This window comes from Python bivittatus, unplaced genomic scaffold (genome assembly GCF_059951505.1).
Source record: "Python bivittatus isolate LINGU-HERP-01145 unplaced genomic scaffold, Pbiv_v1 ctg000340_np1212, whole genome shotgun sequence".
Taxonomy (NCBI): Eukaryota; Metazoa; Chordata; class Lepidosauria; order Squamata; family Pythonidae; genus Python; species Python bivittatus.
The window spans coordinates 21003416-21030518 of record NW_028277056.1 but is presented as its reverse complement, the minus strand read 5'-3'; the positions used below and the strand labels follow the sequence as shown (position 1 = coordinate 21030518).

At 37.1% G+C, this 27103-nt stretch overlaps 1 protein-coding gene across 2 annotated transcripts; it reads left to right on the top strand.

Annotated features, from left to right (window-relative positions):
* Window positions 1-923: 923 nt before the first annotated feature.
* Window positions 924-24507, top strand: MTMR6 (myotubularin related protein 6). Of its 2 annotated transcripts, none has more exons than XM_007422522.4 (14): window positions 924-1080; window positions 7520-7636; window positions 8951-9113; window positions 9233-9390; window positions 11658-11786; window positions 12416-12550; window positions 13822-13954; window positions 15122-15231; window positions 15889-16014; window positions 17432-17481; window positions 19938-20138; window positions 21068-21202; window positions 21278-21404; window positions 22050-24507. In XM_007422522.4, exons 1-14 carry the CDS (start codon window positions 1057-1059, stop codon window positions 22311-22313), a joined length of 1872 nt encoding a protein of 623 aa, XP_007422584.1. In that variant the 5' UTR covers window positions 924-1056; the 3' UTR covers window positions 22314-24507. The 2 variants fall into 2 exon arrangements, with proteins under 2 accessions (XP_007422584.1, XP_087996804.1); XM_088140678.1 differs by lacking the exon at window positions 924-1080 and adding an exon at window positions 5931-6676.
* The last annotated feature ends 2596 nt before the right edge of the window (window positions 24508-27103 follow it).

Below are 27103 nucleotides of genomic sequence, written 5' to 3'. Positions count from 1 at the left end.
CCTGAAAATTAACAAGCCAATAAGTCCCACAAATTCCTTTGTGGTTGGAGGGTCTCCGTCTGATTGGCTGGGAGGATGATGTCACAAGCATTCCAGTTTACCAATCAGTGTCTTTGTGGCACTTTCAACACTGACTTATTTGTTGTGGCATTAACTTCTGTTGACCTATAACCCACAGCCTTCAGATCAAAATACTGAGACGTAAATATCAAAATACAAGGAACAGAGTAGGTCTGTTATATTTTCATAGAGAGCTATATAAAGCTTACTTGAAAGAGCAACCATGTAGCAACAGCAGCGTTTGGCAGTTACCAGCTTTGTGAGACTAATTTTAACATTTAACATGAGAGAAATATCCTGATCAGGACTTAGGATAAATCTGTTAAGGCTGTAAAGCCATGCTGAGTTGGGGAATTCTGGGAGTTGAAGTCCACAGATCTTAAAGTTCCCAAGATTGAGTAACACTGCTTTAAAGTATCAGAACATAGTTTCTTCTTGGCTTTTTGTTTGTTTCCCAGAACAGGCTAAAGACAATGCTGGAGATCTGACTGCTGAGGAAGCAAAGAATTGCACAGTTCAGAAACCCAGGCAGATTTGCACAACTGTAAATAAAATCAGGCCAAAATCCTAAACATCTAACTTAATTTCCTGAATCTTAACTCCATGAAATACAATAGTGTATAAGAGAAAATCCATTTAGGATGTGATTAATCTGATATGTCAATTATTGACACTTTTCTCTTTCATGAATCCATAACGTGGAATTTTCTTTGGTGCACCAGCGCGCGCGCACACACACACACATATTCAAGGATGCAGGCATGCGCACCGCCTATCAGCGCTTTATTTGTTTCATGAACTGGGTCTTCCGGGCGGCAGGGGTCGCTGTGGAAGAAGTCGGTCTTCTAGCTGCCCTTCCTCTCCCCGCCCGCCCCCGCTGTTCGATTACCAGGAAGTGTCTCCTGGAGACGCCGGGTCTGCCTCCAGTTAGAAACGGGCGGTGGCTGCTGTCGGTGGTTCTGGTGGCTGCTGGACCGGTTTGGGTGTGGTGGCATCATGGAGCACATCCGCACCACGAAGGTAATAACGTTCTCCCTCCGCGCCTGCCCGTTTAGCAGTCGGTTAACCGGAAGCAGGCCCTCAATTCGTGGCTTCGCTGGTCTACTCCGGTTGCTCAGGCTGCGCTCCTGCTTCTACTCCGTGGCAACGGGCAGCCCACCGGGCGCGGGCCTCTCTTGGGATGACCAGGATACACTCCCTCAGAGCGCTCCTTCCCAGCGTGGTGTCCTCCAGATGTTTAGAATTCACACTCCCCAGAATTCAGAGCTGGCCGCCTGGGATTCTTGGGAATTGTAGTCCCAACACATTTGGGGGTTCAGTATTGGGGGAGGTTGCTCTGGCTGGTGCTTGGCACCCTGTTGAGCGGTTTTTTGGGCTTTGTGTGTGTGTGTGTGTGCGCGCGCGCTAAACCGATTCTACTCTTGTTAAACTCTGTTTTGATTTTATATCTCACTTGTCCAGTAATTGCTTTTCTTTGGACAATGTATTGAATTATGGCACAACTTACTTACAAGTAGTAAGATAATTTTGGTTATAGATAACCAGCAGGTGGCAGCAAGTGAACTGACCTTGGTTGATCTGGGGGGGAAAATAATGAGTCAGAAAGTCTAAAAAAATACTCTGGAAGAAGGCAGTGGCAAACCACTTTCTGCTAAGTAGCTGGATGTGTCCCAAGGAGTCTTGACCTTTTAAGGGTGTGTGCCTTCTTCCTATCTGTGGAGGCTTAAAATAATAAGATGTGTTGCATTCCAGTTATTACCAAGTAAGGATAGATAGCTGCTTAGCCTGTGGACATCTTCTTGAAAGTGTTGTTACTCGGTATCTTCTGGCTCTTGATCCATTGAACATCATTTTGCCAGATTTGCCTGTCAATAACAGCTTTTAATTCCTGGAAGCGTATGTTTGCATTATTAGTGAAACCTAACTACTTGGCTTGTCAGCTGCCTTTTTCATTGCCTTAGATTTTTCCAGGCATCAAAATCTTAAGGGCTCTCCACAGTTAGTTGTGGTCAGGGCCACCAAACCCACACTTCATAAGGTGGAGTGCCAGTAGCAAATTAAAAAAAAAAAAAATTCAAAAGGCGCATAGCACAGTTATAAAGAAAGAGACTCTCCAAGAAAGAGGATATACAATATTTTGAACATTTAAAAAATTGTTTGGGGGGCAAGCACTAAGAGGAATTCTGCACAAGGCCGCCTAGTATGCCACAAGCAGACCTAATTGTGGTCAAACCAGTCAAAAGATTTTTAAAAACTCTATTACTGTTTCCATTATTTATTGGATGTTAGCAATGTGATCTTGGTTACCCCTGCCTCTTCCAAATTCAGCTTGTACATTTGTTCTCATTCTATGTATTGTTGAATTCTGGACTACAAAACCTTGACCATGATCATCCTAGTATGTGAGATAAATGCAATTATTCAGTAGTTTGAGCATTTTTTTTTAGCACTGTCTATTTTTGCTATCAAAATACAGATTTATTTTTTCCAATTCCTTGGCTGCTACTGTTTTTCCATATTTGTTTATAAACCTCAAGTAGCAGTTCAACTGTATCATCTTGCAATACATTTGCTGGTATTTTATCATTTTCTAGCTTTGCCTCCTTCTTTTAGTACACTGTCTAAAATTTTCCCATTATTCCAGATGGTATTTTACTTCCAAATTTAGCATGTTAAATGATACCTTTTTTTATGGTGTGTCAATAAGGTGTTGTAAGTTACTATAGCACTGTTTGGCTTCTGTTTCCTCTGCAGTCATGGTTTGAGCATGGACTTGGATCACTGTAATATTGATTTGCTTTCCTTGCGCTCTTAAAAGTAACTGGCAGTAGCCTTCCTCTCTTGCTTGATCTCTTTTTGCTTATTTAGCAATAATTATGCAATGTGCTGAACTTAGTATTTCTCTGGTCTTTATTTATTTATTTATCTATCTATCTATCTATCTATCTATCTATCTATCTATCTATCTATCTATTTATCAAATTTGTATAGCCGCCCATCTCACAAGAATAATAAATACAATCATTTTAAAAATTAAAAAATATTAAAAAATAAAATATACAAACCACAGGCATGGAGAGAGTCAATATGTGAATAGTGGAACCATCTTAAGATGTTATTGGTTCCCTGGGACCCCCAAGCCTGGTGACAACCCGGTCTTGAAGAACTTCCAGAATATTAACAGAGATGGAGCTAACCTGACTTTTGGGGGAGAATTTGTAGGTCTGTATCTCTATCCAATAGTGCTGAATCAATGAACATATGAGCAAGATCCTGCTGTGTTCTTGGGGCAAACTTTTAAATTTTGCACATCTAATATTGCAGCTTAAGACATGAAGCAGTAAGGAAAAGTTCTTGTTATTTTTTTTGTTCATTCTACTCATTTTACACACAAGTGCTTTGAAGGACTCTCCCTTTCACAATTTGAGACATTCATTTCCTAATTTCAGTGGGTTGTAGCTTAGAGCAGTGTTTCTCAACCCTGGATGACTTCAACTCCCAGAATTTCCCAGCCAGCTGTTGGAAGCAAGGTTCTGTCATGCAGCTGGGGAATTCTGGGAGTTGAAGTCCACACATCTTAAAGTGGCCAAGGTTGAGAAACACTGGCCTAAAAGAAAACATAGTGCTTGTTGCTTTATTTAAGGCAGATAAAGAGGTGCACTTAGTTTTCTCTATTGATCAGATGATTTCAGTGTTCTTGAAGCCTTTGATGTTTTTTCTTATAAGACTGTTAGCCAAGGGAGACTTCTTGTTTCTGTGATCATAGGACTTAGAACAGTATCATGAAACTATTTTCATGTCTTTTGCTAATTTGTTTCAGTAGTAACCATATACGTGGTTGTTAATGATAATGTCAGTTATTCTCAAGACAAAATTTAAACATTGTATTATTTTAGCTTTGCATGTAGTTCATGGTGCTATTGTATTGTGCAAACAAACTTATCAGTTCTTTGTTCTTCAGTCGTAAATCTGTAACAGTACAAGGAAATGTTTAAATGAGATGTAGAAAAAAATCTGGTTTGAAATATGATTTTTAAAAATATAGAAAAAATTATGATACAAAGTTTTATTATGATTTTAGTACATGAATCTTGCTGAGAAGGTGTGCTTCAGTTACATATTATTACATTGCTGAAGATACTGGAGTTTCAACCTCATGATCTATCTACTTTTCATATATACTGTTTGCTACTGAACATGCTCTGTCAGCTATGGCTGAAGGAATAGTCAGTACTTTCCAGTTATATGATGCCCACAGTATCTTTAACCTCTTCCATAAAAATATTAATCTGTGAGATGGGAGCATAGAAAGGAGTGCTCCAGAGGCTTTAAAAAATTGTTCTAATACAGGATAGGGAAAGGCAGGAAAAGTAAAAAAATAAAATAAAAATTATATATATATATATATATATATATACACACACACACACACACACACACAGGAAACAGCAATACTGTAGTTAGAAAAATAATTAAATAATGATTATCTGAGGAGAAAGAATATACATCTCCAAGGGATCTGAAGCTTACTGAATTTGGATTAAATAGTAATCTTTTGGAAGAAGGAAACATCTAGTAGTGATGCAAGCTAGCCTGAGGTGTTCAAAAGAAGTAACAAACTAGGTGCAAGAGGGTTCACCTGTCTCCTAAGCAATTTTTCTTCTACGTGTTATCATCCTAAATACTTTATAATAATTTAGTTACTCTATGAGATAATTCATGATTATGTCACAAATTATTATATAATCAATATTATATAATCAATATTTTTACAAAATTGTTTAATACTATCTTCTCTTGCAATGTGTAAATTATCAATACAATTACACTATGTTGAGGACATTTATATTTATTTATTGGCATACTGTTGTGTTTATAAAGAACGTTTGCAGATGCCCACTTTCTTTTTCTTATAAACAGAAATGGCCAAATCGCTTGCATCAAAGAGACCACTTTATTTTTAGTCAAAACCAGTTCATTTATGTATCAGATCCTAATTATGTGACATCATAAATTGGCACAGATTGCAAGAGTTTTACTTCTGAACTAAGTTGAAACTGTACATCAAAAGCTTGATCTTTTCCTTGATTTTAATAGCCCTAAATTACATACAAGAGATGTTTTACTGAGTTATGCCTCAGGTATTTTTGAAATATTGAAGGGCCGCATTACTCATGAAAACAGTTTTTTTAATCTAGTCATGGAAATATAGATGTTAATATTCAAGAATTGAAAATACTTGTATTGTTCATATTGAATGTTCTTTGGTTGCTGCTGCTCTATTTTTCCTTCAGTTATGATCTTGTTGTATACTGTATAGACTACATTCCTTGAATCTAATCCATTGGCAGATTCACTGATAAAATTTTAGCTGCAGATTTCTGAATGAGCATTAATGATTCAATTCTGCTTACTGTCAAATCTCCATTGCTTTTTGTAATGGCTGTTTCTCTGTTGATGGGATTAAATCAAAGCAACTCTTAGAGAATGCAATGGCTGAATTTCTAAATTTATGTTTTGAAATTGCTCTTCACTATAGTACAATTTCCAGTCTTTTGAGGAGAATAGTGCAGCATAACTTCCTGTTGTACTCAAATCTTCCTCCAGATTTCCCATCAAATTAGATGTTGTAAAATGGGGTTAGCAACAATATCCTGCCAAATGTTTTGAGCTTCACCTTCCATCAGTCCCCGCTACCATGGTCAGTGATAAGAGACTGTGGGAGATAAAATTGAAAACATCTAGCTGGCATCACCAGTTCTTACTCTGTTGTAAGAGATGCCTATCTGATGCAGACATACTGTATATAGCAACCCCTCTTTTTCTACTTCCCCAATAAAATATATAGGGTTAAGTACATAATTTTATCTCTGGCTTGGCTTTCCTGTTCTGTAAGAAGCAGCTTGCTAAATGGAATAAAAGTGAAGAAACGCATAGTCTTGCAACATCATGTGAAGTGATTTAGTTTGCTACGTATTCTGAAGGAGAGAAGAGCGGAAGAAAAGCAGTGGCATTCAGTAGCACTCAACTCATCTCCGGTGATGTTTAGGTTTTCCCCTCACGTGTTTTCATATTCATGTTTCTATAGATTGATAAAGTGAACAGAATATTGCACAGTTATATTTAAAAACTGAGCAACAGAGATTAAGCATCCTATAGAAATCCTATAGATTTCTACTCTGAAATATGTTCTATTCATTTCATAATATATTACTTTTTTTGTGTTGAAAAGTACATTCTGGATTGATTCAGACATCACACTCATATTAAATCTTAAATCATGGTTTACAAATCACAGTGGCTTGGTTCACACTTTGTGCTAAAGCAAAACTGAACAAACCACATCATGATTTAGTGTCATATGTGAACCTAGCCATTAGTTTGATGTTGAGAAATCTGTGCCGCAGTATTTGAAACTGTGATCTAAGCTGGGTATTAGAAAAATAGCCTTTACCATTAACAAGTATTTTGCCAACTCTATCAAATTCAGGGATTTTCTGGAATTTGGTGAATCTTGAGATCTAATCACCTCATCATATACTGTATATGCAGAGGAGATCTTTGCTAACAAAATACCTGGAACCAGTAGATGTACATGTTCCACTCAGTCAGAATGGTACTTATTTATTGCATGTAAATATTTATTTAAATAGTATTTCAACAAAACATTAAAAATAACAACATTTGAAGGAACAAATGAAACCTAAACCATAAAAGCAAACCATAGCTAAGTAACATAATTTGGGAGTGTATAATCCTAAAGAGGTGCAAAATTTTTAATATCTCTTGTCCAAAATGCATTTGTGTAGATGGAAGAAATCCATTGGGAACTAATTTAATATAGCTAAAAACTGTAGATAAAAAATTAGTACTGAAAGTCTTCATAAATCTCTGTTTCTGGAAATTAGAAAGAAAAATTCTGAAAAATATAAAAAATCTGGAAAATGAAAGACCAGGAAAATTTATTAGTTAAGCTATTCTTTCTGTTAATGAGCACATGCATTGTGTGGCACATGCACTTAAGTTATTATTGGCTGGTGACTGTAATATGCTGCACTGCATTCCACATAATAAATTCTGAAAATGCAGATGTATAAGACATAGATCTTCTGCTTTATAAGTTTGTAATGAATGTGATTTGTATCACTAGAATAAGGATGAGGAAGCTTTCTTCTATCAAGGGGTGCATCAGTAATTGCATGCTAGTGAAGGGCGGGGTTGAATCTCAAAGAGGTGAAGGCCAAAGCCAAAAACAGAAAAGAACCCCTTTCTTTTCCTCTTTTCCCTGTTTTCTCACTTCTCTTTTCCTTCATGATAATCAGGCTGTTGAGTGAAAGATGAATCATTGTTGAAGAACTGAACTGATTGCTTAAAGAACATGTTCAAGAATAAATGAAAAGATGTTGAGTTATTATTGATTTAGTTTCATGAGATCTATTGCTTTTTTTTTCCAATGCAGGTTGAACAGGTAAAATTACTAGACCGATTCAGCACAAACATCAAGTCACAAACAGGAACTCTTTACCTCACAGCAACTCACTTATTATTTATAGACTCCAGCCAGAAAGAGACATGGGTAAGGAGACTAGGGTTTTATACTGCATTCCTTTATATATATTCTTTACAGTCCTTCCAAGGAATAAATGGACTGATGTACACTACTTTTCAAAAGTGCTGTGTAACATTTGTGTTATAACTGTAAATACTGTCTTAACCATGGGAGATGAGTGTGGTAACTGTTTAACTGCACACCTTTATAAGATTGATTTTTCTGAACTTCACTGCCTTTATATTACAGTGTGTCTTTGAAAATTTTTAAGCTTTAGCTTCAGCCTCCTAATGAAATCAGTAAGATAGAATTATTTCAAAGATGATATGTACGCCTACTTCGGACCAGATGTCCACCAGATGTATGCCTACTTCAGTACGTGCATTATGATTAGCAATAGTGTAAGTCTGTGAACGTCACGTACGTCACTTCTCTAGGTTCAAGGCAGACCACTTCCTTTTGTTCATAGCACTGTCACTGGAATTTAATTTTGCAAGCTTCTTAAAAAATGCTTTTCAATATCTTTAATATCTAGATTAAATAGTTAAGTTAATAGTTAATAATTATGCTACTGAAATTTGAATGTTTTGTACTTTCCCTGTGGTATCTTAATGTGAATCTTTGAAAAGATAGGTAATTTTGAGACTTTATTAACACATCTCCAGCTATGTGCAGCTAGCCTTGTAAGCAGCTGTCTTCCTTTTCCTTCTCTTATACTAAGAGGAGAATGTTGTATATGATATATTGTATCTATTCTTGTGGGTTAGGAACTATTTAAAAAATCAGCCTTCCTGACCCTGATTTCCAGAATTTTTAACCGGTATGACTAGAGCCAAGTCTTGGTACCCCAATTGTCTATAGGTACCAGGATGGGTAAGAGCAATATTACTAACTCCATGCATCCTAGGGGGCTTTGCATTATATTCCTAAGTTACTTTCCCCCCACCAACAAAGTTGTCATGATGAACTGCTTCTGTATCTGAGAGGAATATTCACAAATGGTTTGTCTCCATTGAATATACCTAAAGCTGCTCTCCAAATGCTTCAGATAACAGAGAAAAAGCAACAGGCAACTTTGATGAAATATTTTTGCTCATTACAGCGAACGTGTATGTCATCTTGTGTGAACCTGATGCTCTCTAGATGTGTTGGTACTACAGCTTCCGGAATGCCCATGAGCATAGCCAATTCTGGGAGTTATAACATCAGTACATCTGGAGAGAGCTAAGATGGGGAAAACTGATGCAGATTTTGGGCACCTTAAGTGGAAACTAAGATAGCTGAAAGAACATTACCTGAACTGCTCAACTTACAGTTTTTGTGGTTTTTTGTATGCTGTAGATATTACACCATCATATTGCTGCAGTTGAGAAACTTGCTTTGACTACTTCTGGCTGCCCCTTAGTGATTCAGTGCAAGAACTTCAGAATAGTTCACTTCATTGTTCCTAGAGAAAGGGACTGCCATGATATTTATAATTCTTTGCTTCAGTTGTCAAAACCAGGTAAGGGACTGCTTTCTCCATTTCAATATGTTTAGTACAGAGGGTTGCTATGCTTATTTAAAAAAAAACTAGACAGCAAAGGTCAGACTCATTTCTTTCTTTTTCTCTTCCTGTTTTAGCAAGATATGATGAATTATATGCCTTCTCATATAATCCAAAGCAAACTGAGGAGGAGAGGGTGCGAGGTTGGCAGGTCATTGACCTCACTGATGAATACAATCGGATGGGTGTGCCTAACTCTGAATGGCAATTATCAGATGCAAATCATGATTATAAGGTAATAGGTTATAATAACTCATGAATTTATGTTGTGTGTGTTAATCTTGTAGTGCTCTCTCCTTTTATAGAGATCTAATTGATTGTTGAATGCTAGGATGGTTGCTTTCATGTCAGATGTTTCATATAAGCCACGGAAGGAACAGTGAGTCTTCCTATTGTTGTTGGACAAATTGATTTATTTTTTCCTCAGGTCAGAATTCTTTTTCAAAGGCTCTCTTGAGTCGTGGTCAATATAACTTATCCTGAACTGGGTTGTTGGATGACTGATGATCTGCAAGACCTATTCAGGTGGTCCACACAAAGGTTGAAGAACAATTTAGAATATCTGCATTTAGCCCTGTGCTTTCTTTTTTCCCTGCTAACAGATCAAGGCTTGACTAGAGCCAGATTGCTAAACAAGATGCTATAGTTCTGATCTAAAGCCTGTAATTGGTAATATTTTTAATCATATTTTCTCCAACAATATATTTGTTAAAAGAGCCCCTCTTAGGGACTGGTTGAACTAATTTTCATAATATGGTGTTAGCTCTGATGATGATTTTGATGATTCTCTGAAGAATCTTTTCAAATTAAAAATGAGTTATGTAAAAAAAAAGTTAATGATCTGCCAAATAATATGTAGTTTTATTTTCAGGCAAAAATAATTGGAGACCTCTTGTCGTAGAGCAGTGGAGTTCATTTTAGTCTCACATGCAGGGGAGGAGGGAGGCTCTTTTAATTTTCTTCCAATCACAAGTTTTGCTAAATTTTTCTCCTCTAACTGGAGCATTCTTGTCAGATTTTTTTGAAATTCGGAGTTATTTTTTAAAAAAATCAAAGTTTAATTTTTTTCTATTATGCCTTATAGGTAGTCCTTGCTTAACAACTGTTTGTTCTGCAACTGTTCAAAGTTATGGTGGCGCTGAATGAATGGTAGTTACGCCTGGTCCCCGAAGTTACGGCTGTTGCAATGCCCCATGGTTAGCAAAACTTGTGATTGGAAGAAAATTAAAAGAGCCTCCCTGGTGATCAAAATTTGGGAGCTTGACAGCCCGCTTGCACTTACGACTTCTGGGATGCTTCAACTCTCCCCACCCACCTATCTCCCCCCACGTCTGCCCTTTTGGCCGCCATGGGCTCCACTCACCGTGCAGGACAGCCAAAAAGGCAGAGATGGGGGGCATATAGGGTGGGGGGAGGAAGAGGAGGCAGTCCCTTACCTTACCGAGGCTCAGGACTGGGAAGGACGAAGCTGGGAATGGCTTGGATTGGGATGGGGCCTTGCCTAACAACCAGTGGGATTTGATTAACAACAGCAACAGGGACTGCCGGGATTGCTGTTGCTAAGTGATGCGGTCACATGACATTGCGCTTAACAACTGCATCACTTAGCGAGAGAAATTCTGGTCCCAATTACCATTGTAACTCGAGGATTACCTGTACTAAAATCTTTTTGTCACAATTATGTTACAAAGTGTTATACACAAAGTTGAACAGCTTTCCTTTTGTGATATATCGTTCTTAAACTTTAGTCTGGAGATTTTTCCCTAGATTATATGGCTCAGTATCAAATCTTTATGGTTTTTCATGTGCCTTGTATAATTTCTCTTGTTCTTGTATATTTTTATTGACATTTTCATTTTAAAAATGGTCCTTGATTATGTTTCTCATGTCAAATTTCATTACAAGTGGTTAGCTGTACTCTGTTAACTTTTTCTTTTCAATATGTTAAGTTTGTATTTAAATTTTTTTTACTGAAATAGATGTAGAAGGGAAATATGGAAATCAGTAAACTAGTAATATGTTGGGATTACTGGTAGAAACATTTGCCACTATATATTTTTATCACATTGTTGTTCTTATTTTCACTTGTTATACCTTTTAAGGATATCAGACTTTCAGACTTTAGTAATACTTTGTTTTTATTTGAAGAACCCAGGAAATTAAGATTTGGGTGGAGAATTTTAACCTAAACACCTCATCTTAGCTCTGGCTTTTAGCACAATCTGTTGAGGAACTGTATTGCCTCATGTAAATCCACGTGGTGGATTGCTATGGTCCTATTCTTGATCATTTCAGTCAGCCATAAAAGGTAGATAAGACTGGACATTATTGCATTTGAAGCTGCATTCTGTTCTCCCATTCACTTCCACTTCAATTCATTTATCTGATTTTGAGAGCTCTTCTAGATATCCCAGCCTAGCTGTTTCTGATGAAAAAATGGAAATTGGATGTACAATATATCTAATGTGATTTTTTTTGCAATTTTTTTTAAAATTTTCACAGATTTGTGAGACATATCCTAGAGACCTTTATGTTCCCAGGAGTGCAAGTAAGCCCGTAATTGTTGGCAGTTCTAAGTTCCGAAGCAAAGGAAGATTCCCTGTGCTCTCGTATTATCATAAAGATAACGAGGTATAGTCTGATTTCTTTTCAATGCAATTATCTAAAGGTTATTTTCCAGTACAGGAAAAGACAAAGTGGGTAAGTATAGTAATCTAGATCCCTAGATCTACTCTAGTGCAATGAAAGTGGATGCTAGTAGTAATAATAATATGACTCGATTTTTATGTCTATAATTTTGTCAAACATAAAGAAATAGAACATACCTTGGTTTTCTGTGTAATTATTAATGTAATAATTATCCACGGTTAGAAAAGTCACAGATTGGTAATCCTTTTTCTGAGGGATATATAGCCTACAACTAGTAACATGCACAACCACCAGAAGCAAGTGAACATGTTTTGGTCAATGACTCTGGTCCAAATCTGTATATACTGTACTTGCAAATATACTTCTGCGGCAAATGCAAGCTGTTATTTGTGTTTTAAATCTGTCATTATAGAAAAGTTGAGGATATTTCTTTCTTTTTTTTCCCCCCGAAAGTTTTGCAAGTCCTGAGTTTGGAATGCTGGAGTCTTGGTTTTCCCTTCTTTTATTATAGTTGCAAGAGAGCTAAAGACTGACTTACTGTTCCTGCCTTCCAACACACCAGGTTTAAGTACTATCTTCTCTTTATATTTACCCCTCTTCCTTCTCACCAGGCTACCATTTGCAGATGTAGTCAGCCTCTCTCAGGATTCAGCGCCAGATGTCTGGAGGATGAACACATGTTGCAAGCAATAAGTAAAGCCAATCCCACTAACCACTACATGTACGTCATGGACACCAGACCAAAAGTACGTATGTGGCTTGTTTTCTTTGTTCCTGTTCAGCTTTGTCATTCTTGCCATCTTTACTCTTCGTTTTCGTCTTTTGTTGTTGTTTTCTTGTTTTTCATATTCTAAGCAATTTGTAAAGTGCCTGGAGCCAGCCCCTGGGAGTCAGAGAGCATATACTTTTAATGAATTGTTGTTGTTGTTGTTTTCTACCTAGTTACTAATTTTCAGTACTTTATAAATAGGGTCATGCAGTGCTTCCCACTCAGTTGGAAAAAAGTGTTTTGGAAAGTGTGGGATTGCAAATGCAGCACTCTCTGGAATACTTTAATGCAGCCATATCTTTTCCTAGGATTATGTGACAGCTGCACAGTCCCAGAAAAGATGTGACTCTTTTAGGGTTGCAGACAGGTGTTCTGTTTATGTTAAAAAACATCTCTCTGGAATCAAATCCAAAGTGTTGTGTAGCCCTAGCAGTGATTTCTTAGACTGAAAGGGTTAAGACTGAATTGTTGTAACCCAAGCCGTGCTGTATTTCTTTTAGGATCCAGTTTGATCAATATGATCATCATCCATCATCATCTGTTTCTTAGGAGTTCACACATTCTTTGAAAAAGGTGCTTCAAAATGCACATATGAAGCACTTCTTTTCAAATCCTTAAAGCAGCCCTGACTTCTTTTCCAGGCCCAGGCAGCTGTTTTGGGGGGTCTCCCAAACCATTTGCACAACCATTTTGCTTCAGAAAACATGTGGTTTGTAAACCGTGGCTTATGGCTTAATGTCTTTGAAGCTAGCTAATTGTAGTTTATTTAATAACCAGTTAAATATATCATGAGTTAGCGCACTTTGTGAACCATGGAATAGGACAACTTTCTCAGCTGGGTATTGTTCAGTTATGTTGTGACCACAACTGTCATGTTGGCTGAGAATTCTAGAAGTTTATTTTATTTTCCTTATTTATTTTCTTCAGTTTAAATGCCACTCTATTTCCAAAGGATCTGAGTGGCTTACAGTAAACTAACATATCTGAACAGTACAATGTTGGGAAAGAGATACACTGAGTTGCGGGTCAGCATGGCTAGTCATTTGAGTTAGGAGAAAGAAATCATGCAAAATTCCAACAATCCTAAGGTTTAGAAGCCAAGTCATAAAAATATAATTTTCTTCAGTTTCAGATACATATTGTACAGGATATATTATACAAATTATTATACAATTGTATATAATTATACAATTATAATTGTAGATTGCTTTGTTTCCTATATATGACTAATCCTTCTTTTTCTCCAAGCTGAATGCAATGGCCAATAGAGCAGCAGGTAAAGGCTATGAAAATGAAGATAATTATTCCAACATTAGATTCCAATTTGTTGGTATTGAAAATATCCATGTAATGAGGTCTAGTCTGCAGAAGCTTCTGGAAGGTATGAATATATGTGCCCTTCACAACATTAAACATTTCTTGAGTACAACATTCACTCTTGGAGAAAAATGATTTTACATAAATCTAGTTCATACTAGAAAATTTATTGAATAATGTATAACATCCAAAATAGTATATTTCTGATGCTATAGATATTGCTAATGTGAAATTTGACTTTCTGGTATAGTGAGATCCTATCATTTTAATGATTTGCTCTGTGGAATACACTTCCATTAAAGCAACTGCCTTTTTCATATAAACAGGGCAAAGTCATTGGGAGTCAGGCAGCATATAAATTTAATAGATTATTATTATTATGGTTTCAGTTACGTACTGATTATTCTGAAATTATTAAAACTTGCCATCCTAGTAATGGAGATTTTATTAAGTATTTATATGAATATATAAATCGCATAAATATTTAATATGTGTAAATTATATATTTATTTTATTGTGTTTTATTTATACATATAATATATTTAATATAAATCCCTTAAATATCACTTAAACATGGGAAGCTGCTTAACTGGAAACTCATAAAATTATTCCTTCACTTTTAGCAACTGTTAGCGCTATTTACAGTATTTGCCCATTCTCTGAAGGAGGAGACGCATCATATCACAACAAGTGCATGGCTGCATTAGTGATTTCTCATAGTAAATATTTAAATTATAAAAAACAGGTGTGTATTCCTAAAAGATAGAAATACACTGAGGATTCAAGGCTAGTTAAGATGATGGATGTACTTTTTTAAAGTAGAATTGTAAAGAAGATAATTATATTACATTTATAATATGAAAGACCTGTTTACACCAGATTGCTTCCACATGAGCAACAATTAATACAGGAAAGCAGGGTTTGAGGCAGAATGGGACATGAACTCATGAGTATTGTGCATAATAGCTACCAGGCAATGAAAACAAAACTCAGCCTTGCAAATATTTGAAACATAGTTATGGTTCAATAATACCGGTAATATAACATTTCATTTTATAGAGGGTCTCCAGGATATATAGCAGAAACTAGGGATGGGGGAAAAATTGTTCATGTATTTAACAAGTTCAGAAATTCAGATTCCTTCAAACAGTTGCCAAAACCAACTTTTGATTCTTGCACAGAGAGATGCTACTACTGCATTTGAGTTTAACTGGGTTTCCTTTTACTTTAGTTTGTGGAACAAGAGGCCTATCAGTCAATGATTTTCTGTCTGGCTTGGAGAGCTCTGGGTGGCTGCGACACATCAAAGCAGTGTTGGATGCTGCTGTCTTCTTGGCTAAGGTAATTTGCATTCTGTAATTTGTCAAAAGTTGTTGATGTTGGTACTATACATTAGATTAGAAAATATAGGTTGCCTTCAGTAAGCACCTTCAGACCAGGGGAATTTGGAAATTTCAAACAATTATGTTCCTAAAGTCTTCAACTCCTCAGGGATCAATAGCTCAGTAATAGAGCATGTGTGTTGAAGTAGAAAATCCCACATTCTACTTGGGAATGAGCTTGGGACTACTGTAATTCTTTTACTCTTTTCCTCAAGCAATCAGCTGTAAATAATGTTACACAGTTAGGGGAGATCCAAGCATAGATATGTCTTGTTGTCTCAGGATGTTTATGTGTGCAGTAGTGATCCTCAAACACCTTTATTGGAAAAGGAGGGGGCCAATCATTTGTAAGTTCACATCATGTGTGTGTGTGTGTGTGTGTGTGTGTGTATGTTGAGAGTGCATTCCCAGAATTCCTCTCCAATGTGACATAGATTACAGATATTTTGGTTCTATATTTACGTTGGCTAGGACCTCAGGGAGTTCCAGTTCCAACAAATTTGAATAGTTCTTGCTTGGGGAAAAGCTGGAGTGGATTAAATATTTGAATTCAACTGAGTAGTTGAATTCATTTTCTTTGTTATAAACATATCAGTAAGTTTTGTCCTTTTCACAGGCCATAGCTTTTGAGAGTGCAAGTGTGTTAGTACATTGCTCCGATGGCTGGGACCGGACGTCTCAGGTCTGTTCCTTGGGTTCTCTATTGTTGGATCCCTTTTATAGAACAATTAAAGGATTCATGGTAAGTATGCAAAGCAAGCTTGAGCCACTTATAATTGACCAGTGCTAAGGAAGATCAACTTTATTAAACTTACAGTTCATTTTGTGTCTGAGATTTGCTCATCTGCTTAATAATGGGGCTATTGAACTTAATACTGTCCATTGATATCCAAATAAATGTAGTAATTAATTTATAGACTACATTGTTTTTAGTACTGTGTGGATCCCAGTTCAAATAATTCTTGAACCAGTAAGATTCAGATGCTAAATACATTTACATTTTAAAATAATTAATTTCAATAATATTTCAAGCACATATAGAAGATCAGATATCTTCTATTTTCTCAATAAACGGAAAAGAGATTACATTATAAAGGAAGTTATTGATGTGTTTTTGATGCTAATTGTAAACATGTTGGTTGAATCTGTTACATTTTGCAACTCGGACTAGATATTGACATCTTAATGATCTATTTGACCTGGGGATCAGCTCTGTACCCTGTTTTTCCAAGCTAAATCCTGTAATTAATGGACCTAACCAGTTCTTTGAAAACTGCATTTTACCTTTCTTTTGCTTGTGGTATTTGTATAAGAGAGGCACAATGATATATGTAGAATACAGGTAGTCCTCACTTACTGACTTCAATTGGGGCTGGCAACTCTGTTGCCAAGCGGTGCAGTCATTAAGTACAATGTCATGTGACCACGCCAACTTACAGTGTCAGTCCCAGCTGCAGTTGTTAAGCGAATAGCACACGGTAGTTAAGCGCAATGTCCATGACTGTGACTTGTGACTTCCTGCTGGCTTCCCCATTGACTTTGGTTGTCAGAAGCTGGCTGTGAAGGTCACAAAGGGTGATCATGTGACCATGGGATGCTGTGACTGTTGTAAATGCAACTGGTTGCCAAGCACTTGAATCACAAACACGTGACTGCAGGGACACTGTGACTGCCACAGTTTTGAGGACCCATCATAAGTCTCCTTTTTCAGCAAAGTTGCAACTTTAAATAGTCTTTAAACAAGTGGTTGGTAAGCAAGGACTACCTGTAATTCTCATCTCCCAGCCCTGGAAAACATATTTGGCTTTCTCCATTGAGCTAAGAAATCTAGCGTGAAAACGGTGACTTAGGAAATACTTTTGTCGGGCCTAGCCCAAGGAACTCCAGGAGACCATGCAGAATCAATCCAGCAAGGTTTATTAGCTACAGCCCCTTAACAAGAATCTTCCCAGAATGAAACCAGTTCCCAGGCTCAGCCAGTTCACACCGATGGAATTTCTTAGGGAGGTGCCAGTCTCCTCCTCTTATCTCTTCCTCGCTTCTCTGGAGATGAGAGCACATTCTCTACTCCCCTCCCACCATTCCAGTCCATCACAACTTTCTACACTAAAACTTAAAGCATACTACTAGATTAAAAGCTGATACCTGGTTTCTTCTAGGTTTTGGTGGAAAAAGACTGGATTGCTTTTGGACACAAATTTTCAGATAGGTAATGTTTTTCGCTTTAAAGAAGCCATGCATTTGAATTCTTTATGTAATATGCCTTATTATGTTAATATGAAATGTATAAGCCTGCATATTATAATATTGTTCAGACATGTTTAATTTGAGCTGTAAAGTATACATTTATTCTGTTTTAGTACAATTGTTTGATTTATATACTATTCAAGGTTTTATAAAGGTTTTTTAAAAAAACCTGAGTGGTCCTATTTCCTATCTAATTAACCAACTTAAAACTCTTAACTGATCAGGTTTTTTGGATCCTATAGAGCCCTTCTCCTGGCTGTTAGCAGGTTGCAAGTTATGCTCAAATGGTTGCACACACTCACACTGTTTTTCTCTGGAAGAGCTGTTCTTATTGCAAGGGGTTCTTTGGAGAAACAGTATAGACCACCAACAATGAGCAGTGTTGTCTTCCCTGTACAATCAAAAAAATTGTACAATAGAAACCCAGGAAGGCTATTGTACAAAATTGTTTAACAAAGTTACTGGATCTTAGTTATTTCCTAACTTTTCGCTTAACTCTTATCACTAAACCTATACTATATCTATACTATATATCCATGTGTATGTCCTTTAGGTGTTATGTATCGAAAATCCTAAAGATTTCTATACACGATTCTTTTCTCCTTTGTCATACAAGTAAGCTTGCTTAAGCAAAAACTAATTCTTTAGCTACCTTGCAGTTAATTGGCTTCTATTGCTGGCTGGCGTTTTGGGACTATCGGGTATAGAGAGTAAGGAAGATAACCTAAACAAATATGCAAGAACTGTTATCTAAGCAAAGAGGGCTGAAACATTATTTATGTCCTCAGAAACAAAATAATATTTGGAAGCAGCTCAGGCAAACCCCTCCCTGATTCACTGGGGTACAAGAAGGAGGGGAGGGGTAGCACAATCAGAGCTGCAAAATTCTGTTGTCATAGCCAACCTCAATAAAAGGTACTTCTAGTCTTCCTGTGCAGTTGATTTCCTGGTCTGGTCTACCTAGTAGGGTGCTATCAGCTCAATGCTGCTGACTGCCATTCTGAACTGTTGCCGAAGCACTGGCTTTGTAAAGTTTTTCAGCCGGTGTTGGCAGGTGGGAGAGATCCTTTAAGACAGCTGGCTTGCTGTAGGCTGTCAGGGCCTTTGCTGAAGTGGAGCGCTGTCAGGTTCTACTTATCCTTTCAGCTTTTCCACTTTTGGTTTACTGGAATTCACACCCCCTCTTTCTTTGCCATCAGTTACCTGCTGCACTGCATTTTATCCTGGCATCTGCTCCCCTCTCTCACCTGCAAGTTCTTCTCCTGCTTTGCTACATGACAACAATCTCCCTCCAGCCAACTCACCCACCCTCAGGTGCTAATGGCACCATCCTTTTATAGTTGGAATCCCAGATGTAATCTGGTGCTCCTCCTGCTACTTGGGTAGTCCTGGGAGGGTGGAACAACAAAGAAAAGGAAGGGGTCACATGGACCATTGCAAGAGTTTCCCTGCACATACACACACACAAACTTTTCATCGATTTATATCCCACCTTTCGCATTGTTTTTAAAAATCACAAAATGCATATAAGCTTGGCAGATTATTAAAGCACTTTAAAAAGATTCCAGGGAAGCCATTATTATCTGCAGAGATGCCTTAAGGTCCCAGCTTAATGTTTTCCATTCTATTTTATATTGTTTTTTCTAACTGAACTTAAGATTGTGTTTCTCTAAATTTTTACAGCTGTATTTGAACTGCTAAGGTCTGAAAGTTGCACAACGTCTCCCACAGATGTCATTATTGTGTATTTCAAACAACACCCTATTCCTTATTCCATACCATGGGCAAGGAGCAAACTATTTCTGTGTGCCCTGCTCATGGACATAAATAGTACAGGAAATAGAGGAGAGACACTGTAATTTTACCAGAATGGGTGATGCCGAAATTGTTAAAGCATTTTTTAGGGTTGGGTGGCTTTGACCCCATGAAAAACCAGCCCATCTTTTGGAGGGTTTGGGGTTTTAAATTGGGTGCTATGGATACCTAAGTCTCTGGAAGGCTTAAGGCAGTCATTTTGTCCCTTAAACCCATGCAATCCACTCCCTCCCCAAATCAAATGCAAACATTTTAGCTTTGGCTAATCTGGAGGGCTCTGGGAGCCATAAGATACCAGCCACCCCAAATTATATGATGCATTGGTTGTGAAACAAGTCAGGGTCTCCAAACAGTTTGATATGGAATGGTATGTTCTCTTACTGCAGCCCAATGGACGTGCCTAGAAATTATTTTGTGTCTAAGTAATAATTGCCCTGTCAACTGTAAACTGTAACCAGAGCAAGGTACAAAAAGGAGATTTCAACAGTCTTTTTATCAGGCAAGTGTATCATGTACCAATAGACTGCTTAGTGAATGTTCCTCATATAGTATAGGAAATGCATTTTCTATCTCCCATTAAGTAACATGGAATATATTTTATAGATGTGGACAACTGGACGGTGACCCAAAGGAAATATCCCCAGTGTTTGCCCAATTTTTAGAAAGTGTCTGGCACCTGACAGAGCAGTTTCCACAGGCCTTTGAGTACAATGAAGCTTTTCTCCTTCAGATCCATGAGCACATCCATTCATGTCAGTTTGGAAACTTCATTGGAAACTGCCAAAAAGAACGAGAAGAACTCAAGTAAGACTCTTAGTAGCAATATATTAACATAAAACTGAACTTCTCAGATTATTCCTCCCTCCTTCCTTCTGCCTTTTCTTCCTTCATCATTTTTATGCTACAATTCAACTAGAAAGCCTCCCATTGTACTTACAGATCAGTACAGAAAGACAGTCCCTATCTTCAGGCTTACAGTCTGAAAAATCACTGTCTAAAGTGTGGGAGGAACAATAGTTTAAAAATAAAATAAGTTTCAAAAAAAAAATGGAAAGGGGAATGTGGTGGCAAAAGAGAAATAAGAGTTCCAATTCTTAGTCTGTCTCTGCTATAGCCTAATGGAAAGGCTGCACTTTACTGCCAAGAGTAGTCAAAGAATTTCCCCATAGGGCTATTAAATATTAAACTATCAGATAAGATCAGTGATGGAGATCAGACTTTGCTAGGCTGAAAAGCGAAGTAGCTCTTTTAAGTGCTGATGCTTAGAATCAATTTTCAAATGGAGAAAAATCCAATATTGCAAGTATATGTGGGGGGAAAAATCTCCTTGCTTTGATTTTAATATGTGCAAAATCTTCCTGAGAATAATATATTCCTTCAGCAAGAAGAAGATCACATGAACTTAAGCCTTCCTTCAATATCTTCCCTTTTCCTCCCTTTGATGGCCATTTCACATCTTGAAATTCCTCTCATTCTGAGTCTGTTGGATGGTAGCTTTGGTGTGGAATAACTATTTATATTGTATCTTCTCTTTTGTCCTCCTTCAATTAGGTAAATGTTAGTGGGGTGGAGTGGGTAGGAAGGCAGCGTAAAAAACTTGTTTGTAGTTGTAATTAAACTGCTCTTTGTGCCTGCTTTCTGATCATAGATGTCCCACATCTTGTAACTTGATACAGTACTGATATTCCTCAACCAGTGACAAGTGTTTAACTCTAGGATCTTCTTATCTTAAGATTGAAAGAGAAGACTTTTTCATTGTGGCCTTTTCTTTTGGATGACCACAAGAAATACTTAAATCCCATCTACAGTGAGGATTTTTCACAGTCACGTACAGTCCTGGAGCCTGATACAGCAGCCTTTAATTTTAAGTAAGTTTCAATTATGCATTTTATGTCCCAGCAGCTGGACTGGGGTATTAACATAGATTATGTTGATGCATACAGGTTTTGGAGAAACATGTATCATCAGTTTGATCACACAATGCATCCCCGGCAATCTGTACTCAGCCACGTGATGAGCATGAGTGAGCAAAATAAACAACTAGAGAAAGATATTAAGGAATTGGAAACCGTAAGTATTGGCAACTTTCACTTTCACTTCTGACTCTAAAAAGGGGCCACTTTCCTCCTCAAAAATCATTTCTTTGTTCCAAAATCAGGAGTGATTCTAATCTCCATTCATTGCTTTGCATTGTATTTGTATTTCTGGGGGTTTTTGCTTTTGTTTTCTGCAATTCGATATGGAAATTAAGATTCCACTAACTTGATATTCAGTTTTCATTTCTTGTACTATTAGTCTCCAGTGCCAGTATTTTAATACTCTACAGTGTATAGCTGATTGTAATAGTAGATCGGTAAAATCATTTCGACCTAGTGTTACTGCTCATCAGGAACAAGAGGATATAGGATGGATGGATGAACAATCAGTACTATAGGGGGGCAGTGGGTGAAACTGGGAGAGTAAAGTGAGGGGAAAACCCATATTCAGTCCGTGATATTTTCAAGTAAAAGGTGCTTAGGTTAGCATAACTGGGAAGTAGGTCAGGGAGGCCCATTGCTTATTGGGGAGACAGTACTGGACTACATAAACCAGTGGCTAGACCTCACTATAAAGTAGCTTCCTATTCAGAAGATTGGAGACAATTTATCAGGATAGGGACAGATGAAAGAAAACAGATAAAAGCTACTAATTCTGAATCATTTTTCTTAATATTAGAAATTGGGCCACCATTTACACAAGGATTTGGATGCAGTCTTTGCGAAGGAGCCGTTGCAGTCTGTCTGTCCCATATCATCAGGAGTTAAAACATCGCTGTGCTTTAAGAAGGAGCAGCCTCTTTTACACGAGAATGACTGTATTCGAACGATAGAGGGCTCCAACGCAGCAGACAATCGATACAGCGAGTACATGGAGGAGTTCTCCAAAACAGAGCCTAGTGTTGTCAGCCTGGAATATGGAGTGGCAAGAATGACCTGTTAAATGTCATATGAAGCTGTTCTGCTTTTCTGAAAAGATTGAAGGGCATTGTGAGTCTGATCTCTTGGAATGTAACCAAAAACTAATGTGTGTAATGGAGAACCTCATTAATGTAGACTACAGCGCACATTAGTTTTAAAAATGTCATTCTTGTAAGAGGTAATTGAATTTAACAATATCGAAAAGGATGTGAAGAACTTAGGAACCCTTTTGTGGCTTAAAAGAATTGAGGAGTGAAAGTGGTACACCATAGCAAATTATAACTTCCACTAGTTTATTCCAAATGTTCACTGGTTTCAGTCCAGATGGAATCATTGTTAAAGTAAACCCATAGAAAGCAGTGAGATTTAAACAAGTCAAGATTTCAGTGAATCCACTAAAAGATGACTACTTCTAATTCATCCAGTGTGAATATTGCCAAATGGTAAATGATATTTGAATGCTTGCTTTTAGGACACAGACAACTTACTGGGATCAATGAACATCTGTATATAAATGTAAAGTGTATGTGTATTCCTGTTTAATCTGTTGCGTGTTACAGTATTTTCAGTGATATCTACATCATTAATTAGTATCAAAGTAGTAAGAGCGATATTCATATATATTTGTTCTGCTCATTTTTTTGAGAGCAGTTCATTTGGAATATCTAAAATATGCTTAGTGACTTCTTTAAATTATTCTCTTTCAAAACAGTACTATGAGATTCACATCAGTAATTATGGAATACCAATCTCTTGGGTATTCAGTTTTAACCCCTTATAACCAGACAGGAAACCTTTTTCCCCCCTTTATTTTTATGATGAAGCTCTAGTTATAAAAAATAAAGGGGGAAAAAATGGTTTCCTACTTGGTTAAAATTGTAGCCCCAAGGCTGTGTATCTTCCATATAATTCTGTCCAGCTATTGGAAGTACACTTCAGTTGATAAAATGGGCAGTCTAGGAGTATCCATGTATTTCAGGATTGGAGTACCCATTTCCAAGAATAGGCTATATTTCAGAGTGGTCAAGTGTTTAGGCTTCTTGCAATTATGTATAAAATAACGTGAGCCTCTAGCAAAATAGAGAGTATAAGAGCAGTACCTATTGTTTTTGGTTGGATATGTTTGTGGTTTCCTGCAGGATTTTAATTTGTTTTGTAAATCTGCTTTAAAAGATGCAGCTTAATTTGAAATAAAAAGTAGCTTGTTTTTCAATCAGTAGGATCGCCATATTAATGTATTAAGTGAATAAGTAATTGTGAATTATTAATCAAGTAGCCACTCTTGGGTAAAGATTAAGAACAAACTAAAATTTAGGTCTACAGGCCGTATGGCTGCAGAATCTCTTACTTTTGAAAATTTGTTAATGTTCACATCTATCTGGGGCCAGTATCCCAAGTCAGATGAAACAGATATCCAATTAAGCAGGATGCTTGGGTAAGAAAGTATGCTATGTATTCTTATAGATAAATCAGTATGTTCTCAATAACTTTGGTATTTCTTCACCAGAAAAGAGAATAGATTTGCTTCAGTGGGACCCTGCCTCTGTTTGCTTTCTCCCAATTTGTTTTTATTGTTCAGATGAAGAAAAGGAAATGAGTGTTGAAAGCTAAGATGGTAAACATGCACGCCTTAGGGATGTTGAACATCCTAGGTGATATTGTAGGTAATTTGTACCTGAGGGACCAAATGCTTATTACACAGTGAAAATTAGTTTAGCTTTGCTGCAATCACTGAAGGCTGAGCAAGACCACCATCAGGCTACACAAAACCTGACACGGTTGGCTGTCTGATTCTATCTTAGTTGGGATCCAGTCACACTAATAACAGGTGAGGAGAATCTTACCTGGAATACTTCAAAGGTAACATTACAATGTTTGAAGAAGGAACAAGTGGAAAAAATGGTGCTTTTGATACTGTTGATGATAGACATATTTAATTACAAAAATTGGTTGGGAGGGGAAATGGGATCCATCATTTACCTAGTATATGGTGCATTCTCACATATTTTGCCTGTTTAGGCATTGCAGATTTTGCATGGCAGTGACTTTTGAAAAATATTAGGGCAGAGAAATTTGCGTGCCTCTAGTTGTTTTTCCCTCTAGTTTTTTTTTTAAACTGTAGATGAATAATTGCCTGTTATCTGATATACTGGAAATACAAGACCAAACATTGTATTGCAATTGTCTTCTGTTGATTAAAAAAACACCTATGTATAGCTGCATTAGTCTTGTTGAAGAGTTATAAAATTAACTTCTTTAATCATTTGAATAGTTGAACTGCAAGTCTTTAGATATTTCAGAGTTGAAGACTAGATTTGTCATAGAACGTCTCATCTGAAATTATCTGCCTCTATTTATGTGATTTATACCACACCTTAAGAGCTGAAAGGGCATGCATAGCGCTCCTTGTTTTTTCGCACAACAGCCCTGTGAAATAGGTTGGGTTGAAAGAGAGTAACTGAACCAAAGTCACCCAGTTACCTTTGGTAACTGAGGGTAGACTAGAATCACCCCTAGTCCAACACCTTAACATCTTAACACCACATTGTCTCTCTCTCTCTCTCCACCCTACAGAGGATATAGGATGGAAGATACCTAAGGGGGGAATCAGAATAGCAAATTTAGGTAACAAGACAAGGTATGCTAGGACTCTTAAGAGACACATAGTAACAAGTCATCATGTTCAGATGCCATCCACCTGAGTGTTCTTAAAGAATGTAAATATGGAATTACTGACCTAGCAAAAATGTATAACTTATCCATTAGATCTGGCTCAGTGCCAGATGACTGGAAGGTAGCTATCTGACAACAATTTTTTAAAAAAGAGAGCCAGGAAATTATAGGCTATTCAGCTTCATGTCTGTTCTTGACAAATTATAGAAATGGTGATCAAAGAATGACTAACTCAACACACAGCTTTACTGAAAGAAAATCAGTGTGGATGGCGGTGATTATGTCAACTGTGTGCTTGGATTTTCAAGTCTTTAACAAGGTTTCTCACCCAAAGCTCTAGAGGAAACTTAGTGGCAGGTTGCTAAGTGGCTAAAAAGGAGAAAGTAGAGAGTAGGAATAAACATTTCTCAGTGGAGGGGAGTAAGAAGTGAAGTCCTTTAAGGATCTGCATTGAAACCGGTGCTTTTTAACTTATTCATAAATGATCTTGACTTACACTAAGTAGCGAATGTGTCAGGTTTGTGGATAACTCTATGATGGTGATAAATAAAAAGGATCTGTTTAAACTGAATGAGTGGTCAACCAAATTGTAAGTGTGGTTCAATTTAAATAAGTAATACCCTTTGGGGCAAAAAACCTCTTAACTTCACCATATGCACTGATGTGATGTAACTGTCTGCAACTAACCAGGAAAAGATCTTGGACTCATGAAAGTGCTAGTTGTAAAAAAAAAAAAAAAAGCAATTCCATACTGGGGTTCATTAAGAAAGGGATTGAAAATAAAACTGCCCACATTGTAAGGCCATTAAACAAATCTGTGGTGTATGCATGTACATGTGTGCACATGCACATAAATAACACTCATTAGGACAATTTGTCAATATGTGGCATATGGGGAGGAGGGAGATTTTTAACCCATTCTTGCTGTGCTATTTTCTTGGACAATATCCCTTTCATCTTATAGCTGCTCTTGGGCCCTCATTATTGCTAGTGAACTCCTCCCTTCCATCCAATTTCCAGATCAGTCACAGAGGACTCTACTGGCTGGGAATTTAAGGAGTTGCTGCATCAACACATCTGGAAAATGTCAGATTTAAGAAGGCTAAACATAATTTTTAAAAAGCACAACCTCAGGTGCTACACATACTAACACATTTTATGGGAATCAGTCTTTCAGATGTGCTCAAGTAATTAGATACTTGGTTAAATTATGTATGTCTTAAGTTGATATGGGTTTCTTAACTTGAATATCCCATTTTATTTACTTCTTTTATCTGCTTCAGGGTGGGTATTCTGACAAGCTGTTTTTACTCATTACTCCTATTAATTAATATCTAATTAATTATAAATTAATTGCCAAGTTCCTATTCCTCATATTAAAACCTCAGGATAGGTGTTAGATCAGACCAAAAGTCTGTCTAGTATAGCAGTCTGATCCACTGGGCCAACCCAAATGCTTGAGAGGGTCACAGGGTAAATATGACCATGACACATGTCTGTAAAAGTCAAATCATAAACCCAAAATCACAGGGTAGATGGTCTCCATGATAATATACCTTGAATGCTTTTTAATTAAAAAGAGTGGGATAACAATATTTAATAATTAAAATGTTTTCTTTTATCCTTGGTGGGGTATCCAGTTACTTCTGCCATGGAAATAATCTCTAACTTTTCCAAGACTTTTCTTTCACATGGTAATTTCAATAGTCCTCCATCCATGCAAAAATCCAGACCCTAAAATTTAATGTTCAACCCTAAAACTTCTTCATTGTAGGGGAGATGGGCGGGAGAGAAATCCAATGAATGAATGAATAAAATGTTTCTTAAAGCAGTATTTCTTGCTGTATCTTTCAGTAGGAAAAAGAATGCTTATATCTGTATTCCTTTGTAGATGTATCTGCCCCTCTTCACAAAAGTGTTTAGGATTTTAGATTGACAGCCATGTTTCTAGACTACATAATCAGCCCTCCAAGCATATTGCTATCATGAGAAAGCTTAGCTGATGAGTCTGAGGTCTCCATCATATGCTCTAAAATGGTTCCTCAACCTTGGCAACTTTAAGACGGGTGGACTTCAACTCCCAGAATTCCCCAGCCAGCCTTGCAGGCTGGGGAATTCTGCAAGTCCACCGGTCTTAAA

Bases quoted from the DNA above. Each gene is read 5' to 3' on its own strand.
- MTMR6 (XM_088140678.1), top strand. From the start codon at position 6,650: ATGTACATGTTCCACTCAGTCAGAATG. The intron at 7,637-8,950 runs GTAAGGAGACTA...TGTATGCTGTAG, and splicing joins CCAGCCAGAAAGAGACATGG to ATATTACACCATCATATTGC. The intron at 9,114-9,232 runs GTAAGGGACTGC...TTCCTGTTTTAG, and splicing joins GCTTCAGTTGTCAAAACCAG to CAAGATATGATGAATTATAT.